Raw genomic sequence first — 15,722 nt, 5'->3', positions numbered from 1 at the left:
TGTTAACCAAGGGCACACATAACAGCTTCTAATTCTAAGTGTTCACGAAACATGAATACAAAGTATTAATATTCTACTTCAAGTTATCAAGTTGTACAGACCAAGAAGAACAGGCACATCAAAAGCAGGGAAGAAACCACTTTTTAAGAGCAAACACTGAACAGAAAAACACCAGGACACAAGGATCGGAAGAAAAGGCACAATCATGTTACTGCATGACTGAAAATGAAAGCAAAATCCATCCACCTTGACCCCGAATAAAACCTTAAGAAGTACAGAAGCCCATTGTGACTATAAACAAATAATCAACATTCAGAATTGGGTGTGTGCATTAGAAAGAGGAGTGGAATGACCTTTCCTTTTTAAACATCCAGGAAGGGAAAGAAGAAAGTGCAAAATGTTCAAAAGTATTCTTTCTGGGTAGGGGGTTATAAATGACTTTTTAAAAATCTTTACAGGTACACTCTGAAACAAGTAATACATTATATGTTAAAAAAAAAAAAGAAGAAGATAGCAGGAGGGGAAGAATGAAGGGGGGAGATCGGAGGGGGAGATGAACCATGAGAGACGATGGACTCTGAGAAACAAACCGAGGGTTCTAGAGGAGAGGGTGTTAGGAGGATGGGTTAGCCTGGTGATGGGTATTAAAGAGGGCACGTACTGCATGGAGCACTGGGTGTTACGCACAAACAGTGAATCATGGAACACTACATCAAAAACTAATGATGTAATGTATGGTGATTAACATAATAAAAAAAATAAATTAAAAAAATCTTTACAGGTACGTATTTTCTAAACATTTTTATGATCAAAAATCATTTTTACAAATTTTAAAGGAAAGTTCAATTAATTCAAAGAAGTATTAGGGGGAAAAAAGTCAACACAGAAAAATAGTCCTGCTGCTTTTATAATTATTTGCTATTGTTTTTGGTCTGAGCCATTCTGGTTGAAAAGCAGGAAGCGCAAGTAGGAGATTAAGAGAATCAGTAAATAAAAGATCAGAGCTCTCTTTCATTATTTTCTTCCCCTGCCTTTTCAAATCAAATCTTCAAGTGTCCTGATCTGTTTTTAAAAGGCCTCTAAACAGCTACACTTCCCTTCCATGTTTATTTATCCTAAACCTAATGACACACAAAGGGAGTTAATTCTTGATATCTCAGATCTCTTCCAAACTCAGATTTGAGCTCCAGAAGATGTTTAGCATTTCAGAAACTCTATATATTTTGATCATCTTAAAAACTTCCTGTAATACATTTTGTGCTGCACATAGTTTGGGCCATTTTGCATTAGAGAGAACGCTTCCTCTTTTTTGTCTTTAGCAGCTCACTCTGCTCTGTGTTATGCTCAAGCTTCATGGATAACAGGGATTGGATGTATGTCCATGGTAAATTCCATGTCAATTGCTAGATTTCTGCCTCAAAGTATTAAATGACAGTGAAAGGCAGTAAATATGAACAATTTCCACAACTTGGGGCAACTAACTTTAGAGAAACCAGGAATTGCTAAATTCAAACACAGATGAAAAGCCAAGGTTTTGGCCAGGAAATAAGGAGCTTGAATCTGTTGTGGTGGGAGGGGGCGGGGTAGACAAAGGATTTCAATCATTCTTACAACTCTGGCCATCGCCAGCATCTTTATCCAGAAAGGACATGGTAAATATAGAAAAGATTCATGTTCTTTCCTGAGGCATTCAAAGGGGACAAACTAATGGGACACCAGGGTCTTGAATTTTCAGGCTACACCTTAAGATAAAAATTATAGGTGTCATTTGTCTGAAATATTACCTTGGAAAATAATTGACATTTTCAAGGCATGTCCAATAGCTATCTATGGTTCATTTGTCCAAGGCCTTGACGCTCTGGGTGCCCACTGAGGCCTATGCACCCATAGCACAAACACACACATTTCTCATGGGCGTCTTGAGAATCCAGCCCAGGAGGGAAGGGAGGACAAGAAGACTCAGACGACAGAAATATTCTTTACTTTCGCACCGTCCAAAGGCATGCCTCCAAACAGGAGTGCGATCTCCTCACAGCCCCCAACATCCCTACCTGTGCTTTGGGTTCGAGGTTCGGGTTTCTTGGACCACTTCATTCAAAGGGTACATCTGCATCGACTTTTCTGGCTAATGGCAGTGGCAAAAGGAGGTCTGTCTCCAGATGTGGGATCTCTCCAGGGACGTCAGCTTCTGCGACAGGTTCCCTTTCCTACACTTCTCTACCTCTGGCTTTCAGACTGTGCTCTGGGTCCCTCAGTGGTACTTCTCAGGTTCTGCAGATAATGAAGGTCCCAACCACTACTTAACCCTTTCATGCCTTTGTAGCTTTAGTTGTAATGACGACAACTGTAGAAGGACAGTAAGGGCTTACTGAGTGTGCTAGTTCTGCAGGAAGCATTCACAGATAGCCCTTCATTTAATCTTTGCCATAATTATAAAATAGGTCGTTTCTATTTTAAAGGTAAAAGAACAGAGGCCCAGGAAGGACTGAGGCCCAAGAAATTATTTTCCAAAGAGTACAGCACAGAGCAAGTGGCCGAGAATCAGAACCCAGGCAATAGGATTCTAGATCCTATACTCTGAACTAGTCTACTCTTTAATTTCGGCACAGGTCAGGTTCCATCTCCACAGAGCCTGTCCAGACCAGCCCAGAGCCATTGCTCTTCCCCTCAAAATCCCTCTCTTTCTCTGGGCTCCTGGGTGGCTCAGTCGTTAAGCATCTGCCTTCAACTGAGGTCATGATCTCAGGGTCCCGGGATCGAGCCCCGCATCGGGCTCCCTGCTCAGCGTGAAGCCTGCTTTGCCCTCTCCCACTCCCCCTGCTTGTGTTCCCTCTCACGCTGTCTCTCTCTCTGTCAAATAAATAAATAAAATCTTTGAAAAAAAAAAATCCCTCTGTTTCTCGAAGCCTCTTATTTGCCAGGGGTTCCTTATCATCTCTCTTTATCTAGTCTCTCCAACTAGATTACAAATGCTTTACTTGTAGGGCTACGCCTCTCTCCATGACGCTCGCTGGTGTGTTTAGCAGTGCCTCAAGAATTTGATTCGAGCCTAAGAAATTGCCGATAAATGACAAGACAGATCGGAAATTGGATCTTCATCTATCAAGTGCCAGGAACAAAGTTTGAGAGGATACAGTTCGAAGTCTCACTGGGGACTGCCAAGGAGAGAGGTAGAGGTTAGTCGTCCAGATGTGTGAGCTTAAGGAAGTTACTCCAACCTTCCATGGCTCAGAGGCTTCACCTGTGCAGTGGTGTCATTGATCCCTAGGGAACAGGGCCGCTGTGAAGGTTAGAGAGTGAGCACAGGGCCAGTGTAAGGGATGAGGGAGCAGAAGGCAAGCGGAGGACAAAGCACAAGCTGACACCCCCCCCCACCCCAAAGGTGGGATCTGTGTGACATTCCCCAGGACCTCCTGCCTGCCCTACAACTAAGGGAAGGAAAAAGCAAATGGTTCACTGACAGACATCACAGACCTGCAGAATGTGAGTCTCCATCAGTTACCAATGTCTTAGTGATTTACAAGGAAAAAGCATTCTTATCAATAACCTGACTTCCAGAGACCCACAGACCCAATTTCCTAGAGCCCTAACATCACCCTCCCTCCTTAGTGATGTGGGAAACAGAGGCAGAAGGGATTATAAATAAAGTAAAATGTCCTTATAACCTGCAGTCCGTTGACAAATACTTGAGGCAGGCAGAGAATAACATTTCTCCAGGAAGCTCCCAACTGTCTGTGTGTTAATGCTTTGCTAGAGGAAGAAACAACCTTAGCTTGACAATAGCCAGGCCTCCAGTATCCTGGGAGTCTGCTTTAGCATATCAGAGTCCTCTTGGACACCCCCCTGTGTCCTTACCTCCCCCAACTCCCAAGTATATAACCAGTCACCCTTCACACTGCCCATGGGTCCTATTCCCGTGCTTTAATAAAACCACCTTTTTGGCATCAAAGATGTCTCAAGAATTCTTTCTTGGCCATCGGCTCCGGGCCTCACCAACATTCCAAAACTACATCATAAGTCCATGAAAATAGTTTATCAAAAATTACCCCTACTTAGATACGCAAAGTGCCCTTGGATTCAACTAGAGCTGTGTTAGCTTTGAACCAAAAAAAAAAAAAAAAAAAAAAAAAAGATCAAAGCCTTAGAAGTGCTGAATCTGGGGACAGAGTTAGAAAGCATGAAGAGTAAGGGAGTACTGGATGGGATGCCTGGAGGCTGCTCCCCCACCTGTCACCAGCAAAATCTGCTCGTATATATTTCATACACAAAAGCACTCCAGGAGATTTTGCTTTAGAAAGAAAACAAAAAAAGGATTCAGTCATGAAGATAGTTAACACAATACCGTTTGATCCCGTTGAGAAAACTTACAGACAACAATGCTTTCAAGTCAATAAAAAGTTGCTTTATCACAAGTGGGAAGAATTACGAGGGCATAAAGTGCATATTGTTAGCAAAGCAGACTGTCCTTTAGAGAAAACAAGGCGTAAAGAACACTTAGCTATAGAATGTACTGTCCAGCTTCCTAAGCCCCTACCTTTTTGCAGCCCTCTCCTCCCTGCCTTTCTGAGCATTTACACTAACTTTCTAGGATCTACTGCCACATTCACAGTAAAAACTCAATTCCTTCAGACCCATGTAAAAATGAGCTGGCTAGCTTCTTCACCAGCAACCTGCAACACACCAGACCTCAGAAATCTACATGTCTTAGTTCCAAGCAACTCCCCATGTCTTTCTCAAGACTGAAATACAATCTTCTCATCTTCTAATTATTAGATGCCAAAAGATCTGCAATCCACCTAGAACTGCTGAGCCCTTCACTGTGAATTTGATCAATGACCACCTAGATGGACTATAAAGGACCTTTTCCACTCTTGGTCCAATGGATTGGACTTAACCCAATAAGGAAAAACACTTTACTTATTCAGACATCCCCAAACCCCTTGTTCTCTTAAAAATGCCCATCCATATTTGTTTTCACCTAATCCAAACTACATTCATGACTATGACAAAGAACAAAAATCAAATGAAACTCATTTTTTGTTCTGTTTTCCTACCAACATCTTAGCCATCAAATTCAATAAATCTAAAAGCTATTCCTGTTAACAACATAGCCCAGCAGTCCATGATTTTTTAATTTTTTCCTTCCCGCTCAACCTGTTCTTTTACTTCTCACTATTTTTCAAAAGAATACGTTAATAATCGGCACAATGCTGGTAGTCTTCCACTAATACCATGTTTCACTCTTTAAAAGAAAATCACAACTCTTCTTAAATACCTCTGCATGACAGCAATAAAATAACAAGGAGAAAAAAGAAAACTACAATGATGCCCAGAATAATATTAATTATTACAGCGTCTGTAATTTTTCTTTTAAATACTTCAATATTGACAATTCAATGCAGGGAAGAGTGTGTTGTTTGAAGGTTAATACAAATTAAGTACCTGTATGGTATAGATCAGTGGTCCTCAAACTTTGGATGCTTCAGAATGACCTGGAGGACTTGCTTTACACAGATTGCTGTGAACCGTCCTAAAGAGTGTAGAAATGCAAACTCTCTGGCATCTTCTAACAAGTGCCCTGGGGATGCTGGGGGCAGTCCCGGGCATCACAGTTTGATAAACATTGTAATAAACATTTGAAGTTCCCCAATCAAGGGTCCACACTCGGATGTGGGTGGTGGGCATTTTACGGACTTCATTCAAAGGTCTACACATTTGAGGGAAGGAGGGGAGGGGTGCCTATAGTGAATGCCCCCAGCATTGCTACCTAAATTGGCATCAGTTTGTGAATGAACCAGCACTGATGGATTCCATGACCTTGGCCTCCACTTTCTCATCTGGAGAACTAAAGACAACTTCTCTCACCTACTAGATTGGGATATTTTGAGGATTGTGTTAGATAAAGCATGGGTAACAAGCTGTAAATTTTAAAACCCTGTTACCATGATTACTGAGAAATGTATCCAGTCAAAAAGGGGCATCCCACAAGAAGAGTGGGCTGCTCAGATTGATCAATGAATCGCCAAGATTGTTTTTCCTCTAGGAAAAACAAGAGTAAACGTGTTTGTGATGACTCTTGTTCTTTCTTTTAATAGATTTTTTATGTAAAAAAAAAAATAAAATGAAAAATCCCTTTATTAAATGTTTTTAAATTGCTATTTTTTTATAATTCTTACTTTAAAGAAATTCATTGACTGATATATTTCACAAAAAAAATATGTAGCTACTTAGTGATGTCTTAAATGTTGAACCATAAAGTTTCATCACATGAGACACTCAAGTATTTCAATACACTACAAAGCCTAGATCCCACAATTGGTTCAGATTGCTTGTTATGGGTCTCTAAGGCTTTCAGCTTATAACCCTCTCTTCATTATATCACAGGATTCATCCCTTTGTAGCAGATGTACTGAATGTGGGTCCATATGTTACAGTTTAAAAATTTTAAAAACCCACAATTATCACATGCTGTGTCACTTTTTTGCGGAAATAAAGCCTGAAGCCTTCGTTCAATAGACATAGTCCTATGGATGCACTCGTGTTTAAATGCAACATAAGCCACTGCAGATGAGATGTAAAAGCTTATGACAAGAGCAGAGCAAAGCAGTGCCATACTCATGGACCTCCCTCTAACCACACAGCTACGTGATAGGGGACCGGTCGCTTAAACTCAGCCGCTTCAGCAATAAAATGAGGGTAACACCACGCCACGCCCAAATGTGCGGAGCTGAGAGCATCACCCACAGCCTTCAAATGTTCTCTGCTCTCACTTGTCACTCCTGTTGAGCATCTATCACAATCAACGGACAGAAGTGTTTCATTTGTAAAAAAATAATAATAATTACATAACATACAGTATTGACCTATGTTACTACTTTGCTTTTTCTTCTTTCAATCAGCCGAGTAAATACTAAAATTACTTCTTAGCAAATTCTTGAATAAATTAAGATGCAGTATACCAAAACGGACACAACCTTTACATTGTGTGAGAGCTTTATTTCTCCTCCCCCCCCTTTTTTTTTTACTACATCAGTTTTAGTTATTTATTTTTTAAGGTCAGCTCTATGCCCAATGTTGGGCTTGAGCTCATGATCCTGAGGTCAAGAGTCACATGTTCTACAGACTGAGCCAGCCAGGTGCCCCCTGTGTGGGAGCTTCTTAGGATGCAGGCCTTTGCAGAAAATTTTGCAAGATTAAAGAAGCTGCTAAAAAAGAATAAAAATAAATAAGAAATAAATCAGCCTCCCTTGCCCATTGCTACATTTACTATTAAATTATCTGTGATCCTTAAAAAATAATATCCCATCAGTTAAAGCCTGACTATTCTCTAGATATAGGGAACACTCAAGGTACTCCATTAATTAAAGGAGGGACGGAGAGTCATTTATCTAGCCACAAGCAGGAATTAAGTAGTATTACCCTCCTTGGATGATAAGAGGTATTCCCTTCCTCCCCTAAGAAGCACTGCCATCATATGCCTGTGAACCGAGCCTAGTCAATATTGAACTCAAATCTTTTTTTGGAAGTAGACAAATATAAATCAAATAAATTCTGACTACAACAATTCTCATCAAGACTAGAAAAAAAAATTCAACCTATTAAAAAAAAAAAGAAAACATTGTGGGGCGCCTGGTTGGCTCAGCCAGTAGAGAGTGCGACTCTGGATCTCAGGGTTGTAAATTTGAGCCCCACATTGGGTGTAGGGGTTACTTAAAAATAAAATCTTAAAAAACAAAAACAAAACAAGAAAAACTGTAGTTTACTGCTTTCCTCTTCTCTGAAATTCACTTCTATTTCACTTAAACAATATAGAAATGAGATGATATAGCTCTTGTATATGCATTTGTTAGTCTGTTGTGTGGCATCATGGGTACCTAGTGAATTGATTCCTTTAATAAAGAAATGCATTTCTCAGGGATTACATAACTGGATTTAAGTTACTAATTTCACAGTATTCTTTAATAGACAAATGTGATAAGAACATTTTACTAAAAGGAATATTATCTAACTCACTAAGCAAGCGTACCTGCTTCCCAGGATGTGGCCGGACACCACTGTTGTCCAGGATGACAATTCCCGGGCTGTTTCTGGACTATTCTTCTGGAATCAGGGTCCTATTTTTAGTCATCAGCACCCTAAAATTACTTTGTTTCTCCTTTCCCTTCAGGATTCTCGGCAGAAGACATGCATTAGATGAAGAGAATCCAAAGCTTGCATCTTTTTAATTGGCCTCGAAGGCAGAATGGAGACATTCTCATTAGCATGCTTATCTCTTGTGCTTCTGTGCTTTGGCACAGGGAATGCGACAGTCCCGGGTCCATGCTGCTCATTAAAAGCCCAGGTAATAATCGCATATAGGACATACACTGCTATTGGCGGACAATCTTGCTTCATTTCCATAAGTGAATGTTACTTTATCATAAATGATGCTTTACAGAACTAAACAATGATATTTCCTTAAATGTGTCTAACTATATACATCTTCATTCAATCATCTTCATACGTAAGATTTAGAGCCACTAGAAGAGCTTTATCTAGAACTCCTTTTTATTAATAAAATTGGCATTCATTTCTTCTGTGCCTTTATTGATAAAAGGCATTGTTGACCTTATAAGAATTGCATTTAGTGTACATAAAGGTATCTGAGCAAGAAATGTTAGTCAAATCTTTTCATTTCTTTTCCCTATTCTTTAGTGGTTTTTGTTTTGTGTTTTCCTTTTTTTTTGACAGTTGGCAGATTTTTCTCAGGTTGAGTAACAGGTTTGAAACAAAGCTATGCGGGAATGTACAAGCCACTTTACTGTATAGACTCAAATGTATTTTAAAAAATCCAAAGATAAACTAAAAAATCCAAACCTTTGAACTTTGTTCTTAAAATGTCTATGACACACTGAAATATCTTAATTAGTCAACTCCCCCTGTACAAATATTCTAGGAAAGCTTAGGTAAACCTGAAAGTATTCAAAAGCGAAGGCAGAAAGATATTTTTAGCAGACGTTAATGAAGTCATCAATTTCTTGTAGAATGGATTTCTTGTAGAATGTTTAGGCTCTTTTATGTTAGTACTCAAGTATTTTAGTGTCTGAGGAATGTTTAAATACTTGCTATAAATAATCTAAGGAAAAATAATTACTCAGATATTTTGCTCAAGTCAATTCATAAAAGAGTCTTATACCACACACCACCCCTGCCCCCCGACCGCCAGACAAATTTTGCAGATAATTTTCTATGGGTTCAACTTACGCGGGTATTGAGAGGTTTTCCTACAAAGAGAAGGTCTGGGTTTTATTGGAGTCTATTTGAATGAGACTGCATGAAGAATACATTGTCTAAGATTGGGGGATTTGTGAACTAGACACCTAAAGTAGGAGGAACAGACGTTAATTTAGTATCTTCAGGCAAAAATACCCCAGTTCACGTACAACTGAAGTTGGGAGCAAAGAGGCATAGAAGTCAAACCTCAAAAAAAAAAAAAAAATCCCTATGTAGTTGTGAGACCTGTTTGTGGGGAATCCAGGTAAAACAAGACAATAGCAGAAAAGGTGTGGGTGTTTAAGCCATGAATAACCTCAAGACATTTGTTACATGTGTTTCCAACAAAATGTTACTTTTATGGATTTTGATATACTCATTTCTCTAGGGAAAAAAAAAATCAATGTGCTATTTTATAAGATAGGAAAATACTCTGAATATAGATTTCCTGCACCATTGTATGAGGTTTTCTTTCCATGTCATTATGGTTTCAATTTTAAAATAGTTATTCTTGGTGCTCTCAGATTGCTTTCCTGGTGTTAGCATCATAACCAGTGGTATACATTTATTTATTTATTCCCAGAGGAATGCCAATGGATTTCTCCCAGATGAAAAACAAAGGACTTATTGCAAACTACTATGGAGCTTCTTTCTGTTGAAGCATCATGGACAAGCATATCCTATTTTATAGCATAATATCAATCTATAACTTTAATGAGAAAACTTTTTTGATACCCTAAGTTAAAAAAAAAACAAAACCCACGGGTAATAGAATCATCTTTGTTAGCAGGAAGTCACTGGGATTTATTTATTCATGGCCTGATACAATTTCAAAAAAGTGCTCTTTTGAACAAGAAATGACTCATATACATTGAGGAGCTCTTGAATGTCACCCAGGATTTAGTTACCACTGTGAGATTAAAAATGCATTAAAATGCTCGGCAGCTCTCAGGCTGACGAGGGAGAAAGAAAGGAGAGAGGGACCATGAAATAAAGTAGGTGATGTTGAGGGAAAGGGGGTCACAACCCATGTAAATGAGAAAGAAAGAGGCAAGGATAGACAAGCTATGGAATAGGATGGGCGGTCTCCTTGGACTTAACAATTACACCCAAGTGGGCGAATCCATTTTGAAAGTTACTCTAAACGGTCATTACTGGCAAAATGACAGTTAAGAAGAAACGGACAAGAGTCGACAAAATCCTGAATCCTGAGAAATGACTGGACCTAAAAAGCCAGATAAGGACATTTTGAAATAGCACACATAATGAGTAAGATAGCACTGGGGCGGGGGGGGGGGGGGGGGGGGGGGGGGGGGGTGGCACACGCTATATTCCGTAGTCATTTGGTACAAGTAGCATCCATAATGGAACCTAATCAGAATTATAAAGTGATCAGCTTGAAAGTTTAACTTAAACATAAATTTAAAGTGGTACTTCAAGGATCATGGCCACAAGTATAATCTCCCTGGATAGCGTAGGAGACAGGACAAAAGGTCCTGAATAAGAAATAATCATTATTCACACCTTACAGTTCTTTACAACATTCAGAATATCTTGGTAATAGATATTACTCCTTACTCATGCAGAAACCTCTGTGCATCTATAAATGCAGAGATGGATCTGCACTCCATCAACATTAGGTTCTTTTCTCAATACTCCTCCACATCGTAAGTAGGCACTACGAAGACACACACAGACACACCTGTGCGCAGACACCTTTTCTGTGTCTGTGTTAAAGAACACGCTCCATGACTCATTTTCTTTGATGTCGATGTTCTGACGGCCCCCAAATGGTTAGGATTATAATTTGCATTCAACACCTACTTCCTTCTCACTGAATCAGATCCAAAGCATGCATTTAAATTTATCAAACATGAGTACAATAGCTACCGCAGAGGAACACCATTTTACAGGAACCTAATAAATTTCACAAAGCAAAGCAATCCTCTCATGAAAAAAAAAAAAAAACTTTGCCGCAAAACTCATTTAAATACATTATTTAGTCTATCTAAAATATTTCTCATAATTCCAAGTTTCAACAGATTAAGCACATGTTATTACCAACTGTTGACCTTTTCGGAATCGCGGTTTTTCATTAGAATTAAATGAGCAGTATACAAGGCTGAAATATTTTAAAATATTCATAATTCACCATTCGCAATTCTGAGAAAGCCTGTTTTAATCAAAATGTTATTCTGGCCAAATGTTATTCTGGCCTTTTTGACCTACAAGGAATGCATTTCTCAGAAAAATCCAGCCTGATAGCATAATCCGTTTCACTTAATAGTGTCGTGACTACTCTTCTTTCTACTTAAGGCACTTTTTACGGGAGTTAAAGTTGTGGCAGCTTCTGTTATGTTTCACTGGGCTTCGTTATTCTTTGAGTCGTGTAATTTAATGATCACATAAAATAAAAACCTGGTGGTGCCGGTCAATCAAAAGAGTTTTGTGCTTTTAAAGATCAAGAATCAAATGTCAAGAAGAACTCATCCTAGGAGGGCCCCACCCGCAACGCAACTGAGGTCCCAGTGACCGACATCAATAAATAAAAAGGTGATTAACTAACAAGGCACGGAGGACAATTTCCAGGAGGCTGGCTGGCTGGCCACACATTCTGAATTCTTTACAATCCAAGGTTCAGTGTCATATTGGTAGCCATAGGCCACACTTCTGAGAAAAAGAAACCCGATATACAAAACAGTCAATGGCATCCGACTAAAACTAGTTGTCGGTCATTTTGCCAATAGCATATTCTTTTTTTAAAAAAATAACAAAACCTAATCAAAGTGATTTGTGATTGCAGTCATCCACAGAATTATGTGTCAGAACAATGTTTCCAACATGAAATGCATCTGCCTAAAGATTCAATGGACCTTCCATTGTTGGCTTTTTGCATTCAGCTCTGTTTGTTATACATTCATTCCATCCTGTAGTCAGGAAGAAGGAGTATTTAAAACCATCACTTCCCCCCACCCCCCCCAACGACTGCAGCTGTTTCTACTGAGTAATAAAAGTTGCTGGAGAAATCATATATACACATACATGTAAAATTAGGGAAACAAGCTGCTTTATTGCCCCGATTTAAAATAAGCTCAATCAGTAGAAAAGAAAAATACTATAATATACAGCTTGATGAGCAGCTGAAGACAAGAATAGACTCAGACGCAATTTTAGAATTCAGGCTATATCTCACTCAACAATGTTTGAATGAGATGAAGGACACGTCTCCTTTAAATTTTTTTCTAAACCACTGAATGAACAAGTGGAATTTACGGGGGAATGTAACCCAAAATAGACAGATTCGTAAAACTTCCTTCAGTATTAGCGTGAGGCTTTAAAGGCAGAAAAAGGAAGGTCTCACTGCTGTTTCATTTATAAAGTTGTAACATTTTGTAAATCTTCATCGATAAGAATTCTAAGTTAAAAGAATACCTTCTATAAGTCAGTGATAAAATTTAAGTTATGCAGAACAGATTGTTAATCCTCTTTCACTAGGGCAAACAAATATAGCAACCGTAGCACAAGGTAAGAATTAAAATATTGATTCACAAAATTACAAAGATTAAATCAAGAGGCATGGTGATCGATATCTCAAAGGTCTAGGGGAAAGGACATTGAAAGTATTGGCAAAATAAGAAAAAGTCTTACTTTTGACGGTCGCTGTCCGGGTACAGTTGTAAAGAATGGCCAACTCGCCAAACACTTTTCCTGGACCCATGGTGCAGAGCTTCACGCCTTCTTTTGTAACTTCAACCTTACCATCTAGAACAAAGAGACAACATCATTTTAATTCTCTTCCACGCTTCATTTCATGTGTTGTATTTTCAACATGCAATGAGGAATATGAGGCTCTTCTTTAAAACTGCAAAGCAATTACCAATGAAGACCAAGCCTTCACCCAGATGCAGTGCAAGAAATGCAATAAATCATGTCAGTTAAGAAATCCCATCCTTCTTTAAATTAATCACCCAATAAGAGGCACCTGGGTGGCTCAGTTGATTGGGCATCTGCCTTCGTCTCAGATCAGGATCCCAGGGTCCTGGGATCGAGCCCCACATCGGGCTCCCTGCTCAGCTGGGAGTCTGCTTCTCCCTCTCCCTCTGCCTCTGCCTGCCCCTCCCCCTGCTTGTGCTCTCTCCCTCTGTCAAATAAATGAATAAAATCTTTAAAAAAAATTAATCACTGATAAGATCTGAGGTAAGACTGAAAGAAAGAAAAAGACAGAAAAGACAAAAAGGTAAACATGTGTTTTTCCAAATACGAATTAGAAAACTATTGTAATTCCAATTTTAATGCCATTTTGAATCAGAGAGAAAAGCTGGGTAAGTGGGTGCATTTTCTACAGCACACTTCATTCATGGGAATTCTCATTTGAGTAAAGCACAGCTATTACAGGAAGGGAGATTACTTTGACCCTTGGGAACCGTTTAATTGCAGCTCATGGTATCTTTTATTTTTAAGCATCTTATCTGACTTGGGCAAGACTGTTTTATCTGCTTCCCAGTCCGGCAACACTGGCCGTAAGGACAAATAAACTAGGAGGGTTGTGGGGGAAACAAAGAGACATTAGGTCCATTTATGTTCCACAAAGGACTTAGAAAATGAAATGCTAAGGAAGGAAAGAGCCAAGGATACATGGACCCTGGTTATACACTGTTGCCTGCAAGAAAGGCAAATGCTATCCATGAGGGAAATGAAAGAAATAGATTTTTTTTAAAGGTACAGCTACATACACCAGGAATTCTCTCACCTCACACAATGGGGGGTGGGGTTGGAAATAAATGGGCAACACAATCCATTCTAGACTAATAGCCCCCCCCCCACTTCTATTATTCTTCCAAGTTCCTTATCCACAGTCTAAGGAAGAGCCTTCTGCTTGGCATTAGCTAGTGAATGAATGAAAGGAGCTAACGCTACCAAGTTTTCTCCAAACTTCAGACCTACATGCATCAACTTCATAATTGTTCCTGTATCTACGTGTTTCCTGTAATGTTTTTTTTTTAGAGTTTGGGCTTTAAACATACTCTTGCTTTAAAAAACAAAATCAACCTAGTCTCAACTAAGTGACAACACTTGTAAAAATCACAGGGTCAATGTGCTAATTTCTTCAAACACCTGTTGAGATAAAATCTTCAATATCAAAAAACTTTTTGGGAAAGTGTAATCCATGTACCAGTCATGTGAGGCCGACCCTTCAGAGAACATTGTTCTTTCGACCCTGAAAACCATTTCATGTAAATGCTATCAGTGGAGAGAGAATTCTTCAGTAGTTAGGATAAAATTTCACATAAGATCTATTCACTACTCTTGAACTCTGTGTATAAAGAAATTATTCAGGAATGAACAAATCCAACAATTCTAAAAGTTTGGACATACTTTCTTAGGCAGGTCTGGCCACTCAAAATTTAGTCTAGCTTTGTATGCCTTGTTTCTTGACTGCAGAAAATAAAACTCTTGTGATAGGTACATCAATACCAGCCCAGTAAATCCGTATTTTCATAAGCCACAGATGTCCGCCACCCCACCCATGCCATGCCCCCCCTTCCCTTTCAATGGTAATCCTGCCCCTTAACAAATTTCGTCTGCTACTTGAGAATGAGAAACAGGCTCAGAACCTAATATGGTTAGGAGATTTTTAAGTCATTAGAAGTCAGACCAGGAGTTAAATTCTGGTTCTCTTATCTGTTGCGTATGAGCCTTGTGATCTTGGGCAACTTATTAGGGTCTTCATGCCTTGGTTTCTTCATTAACAAAACAGATGAAAGAAAAGCACCTATCTCATCAGGTGGTTGATAAAATGAAATGATTAAAACAGGGGCAATGTGGAGCGCAATGTCTGGCATATAGCAAATGGTCAATAAATACTAACTCTTATTATTAGTGTTATTTTTATTATATGTCTTATCTAGAAGGAGGAAGGGCTTACTAGATAATACTGAAACACAGTATTCCAAAATCTATTACAGAAACCAATCAAGTCTACATAGTTAGTAGGTTTGTGGTTTTTTGTTTGTTTGTTTTTTTAATGGAGAAAGTATTTGTCTCAGATTCTCTCTCTATTGGGGGGGAGGGAGTGCATTTGAGAACTTTTGGGTTCAAATCAATGTTAAACCCAAAGAAGACAATGGCATTTCAAGAAGTCACCGTGATCTACGTGGCAGAATGCATCCTCTTTGTGCTCTTCCTCAGTCGGCCATGTGCAGCCAACATTTGACAAGCTTTGCTTTAGCAAGTACCCTCTTAAGCTGGAGACGCCCATGAATGACAAAGTAACAACTTTCCAGTGCATTACAACATTTTCTGGACTTAAAGCTCTAGCTTCAATGATACTAAAGGAACTAAGAGCAAAATGAGCAATGCCCAAAGAACTTCTATACATAACTGATTTTGTACAAGTCTGCTTCTCTCTCTCCTTGGGTCCCATAGGTGGAAGTCTTCAGTGGAAAGGGACCCATAGGAGCAAGACCACT

General features: G+C 39.2%; 1 protein-coding gene across 2 annotated transcripts in view; it reads right to left on the bottom strand.

Moving 5' to 3' along the window:
* The window catches only part of PRKG1 (protein kinase cGMP-dependent 1), a 1,214,718-nt gene that overhangs the window by 748,540 nt on the left and 450,456 nt on the right, over window positions 1-15,722 (bottom strand). For both annotated transcript variants that reach the window (XM_032430422.1, XM_032430421.1), the window contains exon 3: window positions 12,901-13,014. In XM_032430422.1, the coding sequence (XP_032286313.1) occupies window positions 12,901-13,014 (114 nt within the window). The remainder of the gene's footprint in view (window positions 1-12,900; window positions 13,015-15,722) is intronic.

This window comes from Phoca vitulina, unplaced genomic scaffold (genome assembly GCF_004348235.1).
Source record: "Phoca vitulina isolate PV1807 unplaced genomic scaffold, GSC_HSeal_1.0 scaffold43, whole genome shotgun sequence".
Taxonomy (NCBI): Eukaryota; Metazoa; Chordata; class Mammalia; order Carnivora; family Phocidae; genus Phoca; species Phoca vitulina.
This window is presented reverse-complemented; position numbering and strand designations above follow the sequence as displayed.